At 42.0% G+C, this 14,265-nt stretch overlaps 1 protein-coding gene across 2 annotated transcripts in view; it reads left to right on the plus strand.

The window, feature by feature from the left end:
• The window catches only part of LOC112236614 (glypican-1), a 120,624-nt gene that overhangs the window by 48,165 nt on the left and 58,194 nt on the right, over positions 1-14,265 (plus strand). The window contains exons 3-4 of one of the 2 annotated variants that reach the window (XM_042328698.1): positions 3,579-3,664; positions 3,893-3,965. In XM_042328698.1, coding sequence (XP_042184632.1) covers positions 3,579-3,664; positions 3,893-3,965 — 159 coding nt within the window. Of the gene's footprint in view, positions 1-3,578; positions 3,738-3,892; positions 3,966-14,265 lie in introns of both variants that reach the window. The other variant, XM_042328697.1, reaches the window with a different exon arrangement.

Below are 14,265 nucleotides of genomic sequence, written 5' to 3' on the forward strand. Positions count from 1 at the left end.
ATTAACTAACCTTGTTGGGACACACAATTGATTCCCATTCAAAATCCTATAACCCTAACCCTGACACTAATTCTAACCTTAACCGTAAACCCCCTAGAAATAGTATTTTGTCACCGGTTGGTCAAATTGGTTTTGTTTACACTCACGGCACAGCACACACAGTCATAAATGTAGAAACACACACACACATATCGATTAATGGCAGGCTACAGCTAAATGAGGGCAAAATGATTGGCCTTAACAGTTGAGGTCCCGCACAGCAGATCAGTATCTTTGATCAGTAAAACTGTTGGGCTATCATTCTGATATTCCCCTCTGTGTGCCAAACATACCCTTCTATAGATGCCAGCCTGGTCACTGGAAATAGAAGGCGATTTCAGACGTCTGAAAAGGCCCCGAGAACGTCGATATACTGTATACCTTCCTCAGTGCTCACCACAACAACAACAAAAACATTGCCCAGCACTGGTGCTGCTCGGAGCCGGAGCACTCTGTTTAGGCCACCGCGCCACCACAGTTCACAATGCTCTAGCAAGGCGCGGGAATACTTGATGATAGTTGATTGGAAAACAGCGTGTTGTTTTTAAATGATTTCCTTTTACGCCTCTCCCAAACCGTAGCCCCTCGAGAATGAATAACCAAACTTAACCCTTTGAGTTGTTTCAGTTTAAACCCTGTCAACCACGCGGAATTAACCAGGTAACCATGCGGAATGAATGCGCCAAAAATAGACGTTTGTCCGTAATAGGGGAACTATGAGATCTGGTATCAGCAAGATACAGCATTTGCATCCTAAATTGACACTATTGGACACCTGAAATGGACACTATTGGACACCTGAAAGAAAATCACTACCACAAGCACTTAGTGTGTGTTTTCTACGTCATATTCACTGTGTAACGTTGTGTAATAGACTATCATTGATCAGTGTGCAGCCAGGTGTTACTCAATCGACAGGCAGTCTCTGCGTGTCGGTCCCGGTGTGAGTGTGTGTGTGTGTGTGTGTGTGTGTGTGCGTGCGCGCGCGTGTGTGTAGAGCTTTCTGTATACACTATGAGTCACAGAACAAAAGATTTCCAGTCATTTAAGAGTTGTTGGTGAGCCAGACCTCTGTCTACTTTAGCGAGAGAGAGAGAGCAACATGATGTGAATACAAAATGGTTTTCTTTGTTAGATACAGCCCACACTCTCTGTCTCACCTTGGCAGGACTAGAGCAGTGATCAGAGAGAGAGAGAGAGAGAGAGAGAGAGAGAGAGAGAGAGAGAGAGGTTTGTGTGCCAGAGGCTTAATACAGCCTCTTAAGAAAGGGAATGTAATTAAACAGTGAAAGGATGTTGACATGCTCCATCTGACAGTATGCATAGCGTGTGGGTGGATGTGAACACGTTCGGAATGTGATGAAGAATCTATTCAGTTGAACCTCTTAAATATTGTATCTATTTTTGATTGGCTGATAACTGTTCCCAATCTCCACACTGTGTGAGGCCTATGTGTGAATGTTTGCAGAAGGTTTATTGCCTGAGGCCAAATAACAGCAACGTGTATAATATGTCATGTACAATTGAAGTCGGAAGTTTAGCTACACCTTAGCCAAATACATTTAAACTCAGTTTTTCACAATTTCTGACATTTAATTAAGAGGTTTACATGCACTCAATTAGTATTCGGTAGCATTGCCTTTAAATTGATTAACTTGGGTCAAACATTTCAGGTGGCCTTCCACAAGCTTCCCACAATAAGTTGGGTGAATTTTGGCCCATTCCTCCTGACAGAGCTGGTGTAACTGAGTCAGGTTTGTAGGCCTCCTTGCTCGCATACGCTTGTTCTGTTCTGCCCAAAAGTTTTCTATAAGATTGAGGTCAGGGCTTTGTGATGGCCACTCCAATACCTTGACTTTGTTGTCCTTAAGACATTTTGCCACAACTATGGAAGTATGCTTGGGGTCATTTGCGACCAAGCTTTAACTTCCTGACTGATGCCTTGAGATGTTACTTCAATATATTCCCATAATTTTCCTTTCACGTGATGCCATCTATTTTGTGAAGTGCACCAGTCCCTCCTGCAGCAAAGCACCCCCACAACAGGATGCTGCAAAGCACCAGCACAACATGATGCTGCCACCCCCGTGCTTCACGGTTGGGATGGTGTTCTTCAGCTTGCAAGCATCCCCCTTTTTCCTCCAAACATAATGATGGTCATTATGGCCAAACAGTTCTATTTTTTTTTCATCAGACCAGAGGACATTTCTCCAAAAAGTACAATCTTTGTCCCCATGTGTAGTTGCAAACCGTAGTCTGGCTTTTCTATGGTGGTTTTGGAGTAGTGGCTTCTTCCTTGCTGAGCGGCCTTTCAGGTTATGTCGATATAGGACTTGTTTTACTGTGGATATAGATACTTTTGTATCTGCTTCCTCCAGCATCTTCACAAGGTCCTTCACTGTTGTTCTGGGATTGATTTGCACTTTTCACACCAAAGTATGTTCATCTCTAGGAGACAGAACGCGTCTCCTTCCTGAGCAGTATGACAGCTGCGTGGTCCCATGGTGTTTATACTTGCGTACTATTGTTTGTACAAATGAACGTGGTACTTTCAGGCGTTTGAAAATTGCTCCCAAGGATGAACCAGACTTGTGGAGGTCAACAATTTTCTTTCTTTGGTCTTGGCTGATTTCTTTTGATTTTCCCATGACGTCAAGCAAAGAGGCACTGAGTTTGAAGGTAGGCCTTGAAATACATCCACAGGTACACCTCCAAGTAACTCAAATGATGTCAATTAGCCTATCAGAAGCTTCTAAAGCCAAGACATAATTTTCGGGAATTTTCCAAGCTGTTTAAAGGCACAGTCAACTTAGTGTATGTAGACTCCTGACCCACTGGAATTGTGATACAGTGAATTATAAGTGAAATAATCTGTCTGTTAACAATTGTTGGAAAAATGACTTGTGTCATGCACAAAGTAGATGTCCTAACCGACTTGCCAAAACTATAGTTTGTTAATAAAACATTTGTGGAGTGGTTGAAAAATGAGTTTTAATGACTCCAACCTAAGTGTATGTAAACTTCTGACTTCAACTGTACATACATACCTTTTTCATGTAAAGAACAATGTATTCATTTCAAGGTTGTAGTTGTAGTTCCAGAGGTGAAGCATCTCAGAGTAGCATTTCACCTTTTAGATCACAATGAATAATATTGTAACGACAGGTCCTAGATCAGCACTCGGAGACACTTTGCGGCTACGGGCCCTGATCTTGGTGTTCGGTATGCTGTTTCTGCTTCATCGTTCGACGAGCCCTCGCCTAGGGCTCGTGAATAGTAAACAAGGGCTCGTCCATAGCGTCTGTATCGCAGTGCAACTTGCTGTCGCTTCAGTAAGGCTCTTGCCGTGCTGTATGTCCTTAGATATAACGGAAATGTTTTGTGTTGATCTGTGGACGGTACCAGATAATCAATCAATCAGTCAATGACACTGACAAAACTAAGCAACTACAGTGTGGCCAAACCGTACCTGTCAAACCTGTGATGCTAAGTGACCTATAGTGTTAATCGACTCTCTGCTCTCTCTCTCCCTCCACTAGGAGAGCACCTGAGGATCTGTCCCCAGGGCTACACGTGTTGCACCAGTGTCATGGAGGACAGCCTATCCAACCTGAGTCGCACCGAGATGCAGGGCCTGATCAGAGACGCTGGACGAGCCCTGCAAGCCTCCCTCAACGGACAGTACAAGGCCTTCGACGGTGAGTGGGGAGATTGATCAAGGTGGGGGAAGGGGGGACAGATGCAGGGCCTGATCAGAGACGGGGGGAGCCCTGCAAGCCTCCCTCAACGGACAGTACAAGGCCTTCGACGGTGAGTGGGGGAGATTGATCAAGGTGGGGGAGGGGGGGGACAGATGCAGGGCCTGATCAGAGACGCTGGACGAGCCCTGCAAGCCTCCCTCAACGGACAGTACAAGGCCTTCGACGGTGAGTGGGGGATTGAGGTGGGGGGGACAGATGGAGGGACTGGTGAAGCATCCCTTATTGGCTTTACAAGGCCTTAGACCCTGAGTAGGAGAAAGGGAGGGAAGAACAGACAGAGATTGAGAGGGAGAAGAAACCCTGTGTCTCTTTCCCTCCACATCTCTGCTATCTCAATCAGGCCTGTGTCATCTCTGTTCTCGTTAATTAATTTCTCCATCGTTCTGATTGGCTCGGATCACTGTGTGCTAGTTAACCAAGATGTCGGAAGGTCTGTGTGTGTGTGTGTGTGTGTGTGTGTGTGTGACAGTGAGAGAGGGGCTGTTTAACTGCATGTATATGTTTGTATGTGTTTGCCTCTATGTGTGTCAGACTGAGTGTGTGTGATTGCTTTGCGTTCATGTGCTTGTACGTCGTGGTATGTGTCTGTATATAAATACAACCAGCTGGTTGTCAGTACATCACTGTGAGCTATTTACTGTGGAACCATTCAATTTATTTCAGCGGAAGTGTTTTTCCTAGCGCACTCTTTGAGTAATGCTGGTACGTGTTGTTCTTGGTCCTCAAGTCCAGACAGGACAGCTGGGCTGTCTCCCCCTCCACTCCCTCCATCCCTCTATTCTAACCCGCTCTCCATACACAACACACTTGACAAATCATCCCTTGCTTTTCCTCTCCTCCGCCTACTCAAGTCTCAACTGTCACTCTACTATCAAGCCATATAGGGTTTCTCTTAATCACCTTGTGTCCTATGGAGGGAACCCCCCCCACACACACACACACACACACGCACACACACACTCGCTCCAGAGTATTCCTGTGTGTGAGAAGATAATATTGCTTTAATCCTCCCTGATTGATGAGGAATCTCACACACACACTCATGGTCCTGCGGCATAACTGACTGATCAATGCAGAGTAAAGAGGTTCCATAATATCAAGCCATCTAAAGTACACGAGAGAGAGAGAGAGAGAGAGAGAGAGATGGTCAAGCTTGGGTAGTGTCAATATACAGAAATATCATAACATACACCATTTCTGTTTGTGAAGTAAGAGTCTATTTGTGTAGCATGTACAGTATACCGAAGTATGATATCATTCCATATTAAATACATTGATATCCTACCATTTTATATACATTCATATGATTACTGTATGTTTAATGAACAGTTGTGTATTTATTTTTAGTGAAGGTGAATTTCAAGCTGTTCTGTGATTCAGGGGTCCGGCTGAACCCAGATTAAAGTGATTAGAACGTACAGTGATTGGGACATTGATGATGTGATTATTTACGTTTAATGTTACAGTACAATCTGTTCCAGTCGACAGGAAGTGACTAAGCATCTGCCTCTGCTCCACTCGTTCCTCTGGTTGATTGATCTGTCATATGGATCTGTTTGTCAGCCTGACCTTTCTGGGCCCATCCTGATTAGTGGATGAGTGACGTCTGTGTACAGGGTATTCTCTCTCTCTCTCTCTCCCCTCTCTCCCTCTCTCTCTCTCTCTCTCTCTGTCTGTCTCTCTCTCCTGTCTGTCTCTCTCTCCCTCTCTCTCTCACTCTCTCTCCCTCTCTCTCTCTCTCTCTGTCTCTCTCTCTGTCTGTCTCTCTGTCTGTCTCTCTGTCTCTTTCTCTCTCTCCCTCTCTCTCTCTCTGTCTCTCTCTGTCTGTCTCTCTGTCTCTCTCTCTCTCTCTGTCTGTCTCTCTCTCTGTCTCTCTCTCTGTCTCTCTATCTGTCTGTCTCTCTGTCTCTCTCTCTGTCTGTCTCTCTGTCTGTCTCTCTGTCTCTTTCTCTCTTTCTAGCTCTCTCGTCATCCTCTCTGTACCCAGGGTGTTATAGCAATGCCAGAGCAGCATCCGTCTCATTTCATGGACAACCTGTCCAAAACGTACAAATACGCACACACACACACACACACACACACACCAACATGGCCCATTCAAGACACACAAACACGTTTATGTGCTTGAGAAGTATCTGGACGGCACCCAGCATGCAGGAAACAACTCTTCCACAATCACACAGCCCTGATAAACTACACAAAGCACACAGAAATGCTCCGTCAAGCATCACTCACTCAGCTACGTAAACACACTAACGAAGTGCTTCAAACACACACACACACACACACACACACACACACACACACACACACGTACAGTCGTGGCCAAAAGTGACACAATGAGAATGACACAAATATAAATTTACATACAGTTTGCTGCTTCAGTGTCTAGATATTTTTGTCAGATGTTACTATGGAATACTGAAGTATAATTACAAGCAGTGTCAAAGGCTTTTATTGACAATTACATGAAGTTGATACAAAGAGTCAATATTTGCAGTGTGTACCCTTCTTTATCAAGACCTCTGTAATCTGCCCTGGCATGCTGTCAATTAACTTCTGGGCCACATCCTGACTGATGGCAGCCCATTCTTGCATAATCAATGCTTGGAGTTTGTACGAATTTGTGGGGTTTTGTTTGTCCACCCACCTCTTGAGGATTGACCACAAGTTCTCAATGGGATTAAGGTCTGGGGAGTTTCCTGGCCATGGACCCAAAATATCGATGTTTTGTTCTCCGAGCCACTTGGTTATCACTTTTGCCTTATGGCAAGGTGCTCCATCATGCTGGAAAAGGCATTGTTCGTCACCAAACTGTTCCTGGATGGTTGAGAGAAGTTGCTCTCAGAGGATGTGTTGGTACCATTCTTTATTCATGGCTGTGTTCTTAGGCAAAATTGGCTGAGAAGCAACCCCACACATGAATGGTCTCAAGATGCTTTACTGTTGGCATGACACAGGACTGATGGTAGCGCTCACCTTGTCTTCTCCAGACAAGCTTTTTTTCCAGATGCCCCAAACAATCGGAAAGGAGATCCATCAGAGAAAATGACTTTATCCCAGTCCTCAGCAGTCCAATCCCTATACCTTTTGCAGAATATCAGTCTGTCCCTGATGTTTTTCCTGTAGAGAAGTGGCTTCTTTGCTGCCCTTCTTGACACCAGGCCATTCTCCAAAAGTCTTTGCCTCACTGTATGTGCAGATGCACTTACACCTGCCTGCTGCCATTCCTGAGCAAGCTCTGTACTGGTGGTGCCCCAATCCCTCAGCTGAATCAACTTTAGGAGACGGTCCTGGCGCTTGCTGGACTTGCTTGGAAGCCTTCTTCACAACAATTGAACCTCTCTCCTTGAAATTCTTGATGATCCGATAAATGGTTGATTTAGGTGCAATCTTACTGGCAGCAACATTCTTTTTTGTGCCCTTTTTGTGCAAAGCAATGGTGACGGCACATGTTTCCTTGCAGGTAACCATGGTTGACAGAGGAAGAACAATGATTCCAAGCACCACCCTCCTTTTGAAGCATCCAGTCTGTTATTCGAACTCAATCAGCATGACAGAGTGATCACCAGCCTTGTCCTCGTCAACACTCACACCTTTGTTAACGAGAGAATCACTGACATGATGTCAGCTGGTCCTTTTGTGGCAGGGCTGAAATGCAGCGGAAATGTTTTTTTGGGGGATTCAGTTAATTTGCATGGCAAAGAGGGACTTTTAAATTAATTGCAATTCATCTGATCACTCTTAATAACATTCTGGAGTATATGAAAATTGCCATCATACAAACTGAGGCAGCAGACTTTGTGAAAATTAACATTTGTGTCATTCTCTAAAACGTTTGGCCAGGACTGTATGCATGCACACACACACAAACATTTGCGTGAAAACCCAAATGCATGTGCAAACACACAAGCATGCACCTGCACAAAGACAAACTTTCAAAATATAGATTTTTTATTGATATAAAATAGACAATAGCCTTACTATACTTATGAATCTTATCTTATCTTTCTACTACTTTGCAAAAATAAATCAGACATCAGAGAAGGCCATCTCGGGAGCCAACTCCAACCGTCGGTAATGGCTTCCAGTTTCCCCATCTCTTCATCAGAAAAGAGCCACTCCTCACTCTCCTGGAAAACGCCATCTTGGGTCTCATCTCCGTGTGCCTGTGGAAAAGACGTTGTTCTCCTGCTCAGGCATGTGCTGATTGTGGTAGCGGAAGCTGGCTATGTTTAGGGACTTCCAGTATCACTCACAATGCAAGATCTCTGAGACACCTGACCCAAAGGCACACATAGATCCATTTGTAGATGTACCTAAATTCATTCAAAATAAGCAATTAAACAACTCATGTTAAGAATGTACTTTCTGATTCTTACCATTGATGATGGCAGGAAGATACTGATACTGTCCCTGTGCCATTCATTGTCCAGACTGGTTTAATCCCTGGGTGTTGAAGCTCATTGTTGGATATTGAAAATCTTGCAAAGCAGAAGCAAGTCGCATGTCTAGGCTTGGGGGTTGTTGCCACCAAAACTGAGTTCCAAATCAATATTGCCTATCAACCGAACATTCTAAAATTCAAATTCTACTCAAGTTGCTCTTCTCAATTGTGATATTATCATAACTGTCATATTATGAATTAAATCACCATGGAATGAGTTTTTAAATCTACACTGTTGCTCTTATCAACCACACATTCTACCAACTTTGCTTTGCATGATTCTGTATTTTTAGGATTCTGAATTGCCATGGCAATGTAAAAGAGAAATGAATTGGTGTGATGTGCATCATCATGTAAAATCATTTTTACATTGAATCCACCATATAAATATTTTGATTTCTAAATCGATGGAAGCCACTAACACCACAGCTAGCACATATCGTTAACGTTCACATATCGTAGCACATGTTTTTCTTGGTATTTCATTACTTTAACAGAAGGTTTCCAAAGTGTTCAAACATGGTTACATTTCATTTCAATGATGGTAATGTTCTAGGAACGTTATCCAACTGGTTTGACATTGTGTTCAGAGAACGTTAAGAAAAATCGTGGGAATTTCAGTACTTCAGCATAACGTTTCCTACAGGTTTCCTCATGGTTCTTTTTAAAGTCATGTTCTCAAATTGTTCAGAGAATGTTAAGAAAGCATATTTTTATGATTAGATTTAGGATTTTTTTGGGGGGTTCAATACCAAACATACATATACATACAAATGTCAAAATACAGATGCACACAAACTTCCACAACATCACCCCTGCCCAGACCCACATCTCCAGCACCCGTATCACTCTTCACCACATGGCCTCAAAATGCGCAAAATGTTTCTCTCCATCACCAACACGCTTTCAACATTTAGATAATCAAGCATTTTACATGTTCATTGTGTTAACAATGGAGGATTGGTTGATTTCCAGTTTTCTAGAATACGCTCTTTCAAGATGATTGACGAGAAAAGTATCGTCCAACCCGTCGGGTATCTCACTGCACCGTCATATGCCATGTCTTTGTCACGGATGAATAGGAGTGGAAGGTAGGAGTCAGGTGCAGAGAGCAGAGGGTTCAAGAAAAAAATAGGTCATTTATCCCGGCACAAACGGTCGTGCCCAAACACAGGGCGGAAAACACCGACCAACCCAAAACACAGGGTAAAACGGTCCAGAGCACAAAACCACCTCCAACACTAAACGTGAACACAAAATAATCCCGCACAAACTAGAGCGAACCTAACAAGCTTAAATAGACTAGAAAATCAAGAAAACACAAATATGAACAGGTGCAACTAATACGACTAAATTAACAGAAAAGGAAAAAGGGATCGGTGGGGGCTAGTAGACCGCCGAGCACCGCCCGAACAGGCAGGGAAGCCACCTTCGGCGGGAGTCGTGACAGTCTTGAAATATTTATTTATTTATTTTTACTTATTTAACCTTGATTTAACTAGGCAAGTCAGTTAAGAACAAATTATTATTTACAATGACGGCCTATGCAGGCAGACGGACTAAAAGTACATTTACAATGTATTCTGACAGCCAACTTTCTAACTCTGCCCATAACTTTTGAACTTTATAGCATTCCCAGAAGGCATGGATTATTGAGTCAGTGTTAGTTTTACACTTAAGACATGACTATGCTGTTGTGCTGTAGAATTTGTCTCTTGTATAATACATTCTATACATTAGTTTATACTGGATTAAGCATACATTTTTGTAAACTGTAATTTCGTTAGTTATGTTCCAACATTCCCTCCACATTCCCTCCAATTATACGTTATCAGTTCCAGCAGTTTCCAGCAGAGATTGTCAGTTGGATAGGCTCTCTGTAAGGTTTTGTCAATCTTACCTATCATATAAATACAATTCTGACTCAAATAGGGTTCCCTCAAGATTACTCTGATGTCCAAAATATTTCAATTTGAAATGTCTTGATATGAAACTATTAAGTTGCATGTATTTGAAAATATCTTACATTGATCAGTCCAAAATAGCTTTTTATTTCTGTCATGGAAATATATTGATTTCCTATTACCAAGTAATTTAATTTACATTTATTTATGCCTTTGGACCCATTTATCGGCTAGCCTCTGGATTGTTCCACTGGGTTGTGTTTTTAGGGCGTAGAATTAATTACACTTTCTTCCATATTGTTTTAGTGTTTTTAACTATGAAGTTGTTAATGTTCTTAGCTTTATCCTGAGAAAATCGACACGTTAAAAAGGTTCTGGGGATACAATTCCAAGTCTGAAAGGTTAAAGCCATCCTCTGACATAGGAAGATGTAAAACTTTACTTTTTATTCTATGAGTTTTATTTGCTCATATAAAGTCTGTTATGTCCGAATATACTTTTTTAAAGAATGTCTTCAGTGGGGTAATTGGTATTACCGAGACTAATTATATAAACTTTTGGAGCCATTCTCTTCTGAAGAGGTTTATTCTACATGTAAGATTTATGCGAAGATTGTTCCATTTAATTAGATCTGATTTCACATGGTTGAGTAATGGGATAAAGTTATCTTCATGTATTTGTTTGTTGTCACTTATTAAGCATCTTAAGTATTTTATATTTTTTGTGGTCCACTTAAAGTATTTCTGTAGATCATGAGTTATTCATTAGTATTTCTCACATTCATTTTAAATAATTTGAGAGTTTTCTGAAAATATTTTTAGCAAGGAGGGCATTGTGTTTTCAATATTGGTCAGGTATATCAGAAGATCATGTGCAAATAAGTTTAGTTTATTGTCATGTTTACCAATTCTGATACCTGTTACGTTTGGGTCTATCAGCACACGATTCAATTGCCAGTGCAAACGAGGGGGGAGAGAAGACATCCCTGTCTTGTGCCCCTTTCTAAAGCAATTTCATCAGATATACAGTACACTACCTTTCAAAAGTTTGGGGTCACTTAGAAATGTCCTTGTTTTTGAAAGAAAAGCAAATGTTTTGTCTATTAAAATAACATGAAATTGATCAGAAATACAGTGTAGACCTTGTTAATATGAAATATCTACATTGGCGTAAAGAGGCCCATTATCAGCAACCATCACTCCTGTGTTCCAATGGCACATTGTGTTAGCTAATCCAAGTTTATAATTTTAAAAGGCTAATTGATCATTAGAAAACCCTTTTGCAATTATCTTAGCACAGCTGAAAACTGTTGTTCTGATTTAATAAGAAGCAATAAAACCGGCCTTCTTTAGACTAGTTGAGTAACTGGAGCATCAGCATTTGTGGTTTCGGTTACAGGCTCAAAATGTCCAGAAACAAATAACTTTCTTCTGAAACTCGTCAGTCTATTCTTGTTCCGAGAAATTAAGACTATTACATGCGAGAAATTGCCAAGAAACTGAAGATCTCGTACAATGCTGTGTACTACTCCCTTCACAGAACAGTGCAAACTGGCTCTAACCAGAATAGAAAGAGGAGTGGGAGGCCCCGGTGCACAACTGAGCAAGAGGACAAGCACATTAGAGTGTCTAGTTTGAGAAACAGATGCCTCACAACTGGCAGCTTCATTAAATAGTACCCGCAAAACACCAGTCTCAATGTCAAGAGTGAAGATGCGAGTTCCTCTGTCCAGTGTCTGTGTTCTTTTGCCCATCTTAATCTTTTATTTTTATTGGCCAGTCTGAGATATGGCTTTTTCTTTGCAACTCTGCCTAGAAGCCCAGCATCCCGGAGTCGCCTCTTCACTCTAGTTGTTAGAATCACCTTTGGCAGAAATTACAGATGTGAGTCTTTTGAAAACCTGGAGTGTACAATATTTGCACATTATTCTTTAAAAAGATATTCAAGCTCTGTCAAGTTGGTTGTTGCTAGACAGCCATTTTCAAGTCTTGCTATAGATTTTCAAGACGATTTAATTCAAAACTGTAACTAGGCCACTCGGGAACATTCAATGTGGTCTTGGTAAGCAACTCCAGTGTATATTTGGCCTTGTATTTTAGGTTATTGTCCTGCTGAAAGAGGAATTTGTCTCCCAGTGTTTGTTGGAAAGCAGAAAGAACCAGGTTTTCTTCCAGAACTTTGCCTGTGCTTATCTCTATTCCCTTTCTTTATGTTAAAAACACTCCGTAGTCCTTTCCGATGACAAGCATACCCACCACCATACTTAAAAATATGAAGAGTGGTACTCAGTGATTTGCCTGCCCCAAACACCACGCTTTGTATTCAGGACATAACATTTCTTTGCCACATTTCTTGCAGTTTTACTTTAGTGTCTTATTGCAAAAAGGATGCATGTTTTGGAATATTTTTTATTCTGTACAGGCTTCCTTCTTTTCACCTTGTCATTTAGGTTAGTATTGAGGAGTAAGTACATTGTTCTTGATCCATCCTCAGTTCTCTCCTATCACAGCCATTAAACTCTGTAACTGTTTTAAAGTCACCATTGGCCCCCCTAAAAATCAAAAGGAACTGTCAGTATCTGGCGTGGCCACCAGCTGCATTAAGTACTGCAGTGCATCTCCTCTTCATGGACTGCACCAGATTTGCCAGTTCACCCCTGGTGAGGCAAAACCGCAACTTGTCAGTGAAGAACACTTTTTGCCAGTCCTGTCTGGTCCAAACAGGTCACTGACCATCTCGAATCCCACCGTACCTTCTCCACTGTGCAATCTGGTTTCCGAGCCGGTCACGGGTGCACCTCAGCCACGCTAAAGGTACTAAACTAAGCAGTTTCTATGGGGGTGCCACAGGGTTCAATTCTCGGGCCGACTCTTTTCTCAATAATGTTGCTCTTGCTGCGGGCGATTCCCTGATCCACCTCTACGCAGACGACACCATTCTGTATACTTCCGGCCCTTCCTTGGACACTGTGCTATCTAACCTCCAAACGAGCTTCAATGCCATACAACACTCCTTCCGTGGCCTCCTACTGCTCTTAAACGCTTTTCAACCGTTCAATGCCTGCACCCGCACACCCGACTAGCATCACCACCCTGGATGGTTCCGACCTAGAATATGTGGACATCTATAAGTACCTAGGTGTCTGGCTAGACTGTAAACTCTCCTTCCAGACTCATATCAAACATCTCCAATCTAAAATCAAATCTAGAGTCGGCTTTCTATTCCGCAACAAAGCCTCCTTCACTCACGCCGCCAAACTTACCCTAGTAAAACTGACTATCCTACCGATCCTCGACTTTCGTTCCAGTTCTCTGCTGCCTGTGACTGGAACGAATTGTAAAAATCGCTGAAGTTGGAGAATTTTATCTCCCTCACCAACTTCAAACATCTGCTATCTGAGCAGCTAACCGATCGCTGCAGCTGTACATAGTCTATCGTAAATAGCCCACCCAATTTACCTACCTCATCCTCATACTGTTTTTATTTATTTACTTTTCTGCTCTTTTGCACACCAGTATCTCTACCTGCACATGACCATCTGATCATTTATCACTCCAGTGTTAATCTGCTAAATTGTAATTATTCGCCTACCTCCTCATGCCTTTTGCACACAATGTATATAGACTCTTTTTTTCTTCTTTTTTCTACTGTGTTATTGACTTGTTTATTGTTTACTCCATGTGTAACTCTGTGTTGTTGTCTGTTCACACTGCTATGCTTTATCTTGGCCAGGTCGCAGTTGCAGATGAGAACTTGTTCTCAACTAGCCTACCTGGTTAAATAAAGGTGAAATAAAAATAAATTAAATACAAATCTTTGAAAGACAGGGTCCTGAAAAAGGGACGTATGTGTAGGGTACAGAGATGAGGTAGTAATTCAAAAATGATGTTAAACACTATTATTGAACACAGAGTGAGTTCATGCAACTTATTATGTGACTTTACTCCTGGCTTACCACAACAAATGGGATGAATAATTAATGACTCAAGACATTTCAGTAAAAAAAAAAAGACATTTCGCTTTGGCATTATGGGGTATTATGTGTGGGCCAGTCATACACAATTTCAAATCTGATGCATTTTAAATTCAGGCTGTAACACAACAAAATGTGGAA

The sequence above is a fragment of the Oncorhynchus tshawytscha genome, linkage group LG10 (assembly GCF_018296145.1).
Source record: "Oncorhynchus tshawytscha isolate Ot180627B linkage group LG10, Otsh_v2.0, whole genome shotgun sequence".
In the NCBI taxonomy this organism is placed as follows: Eukaryota; Metazoa; Chordata; class Actinopteri; order Salmoniformes; family Salmonidae; genus Oncorhynchus; species Oncorhynchus tshawytscha.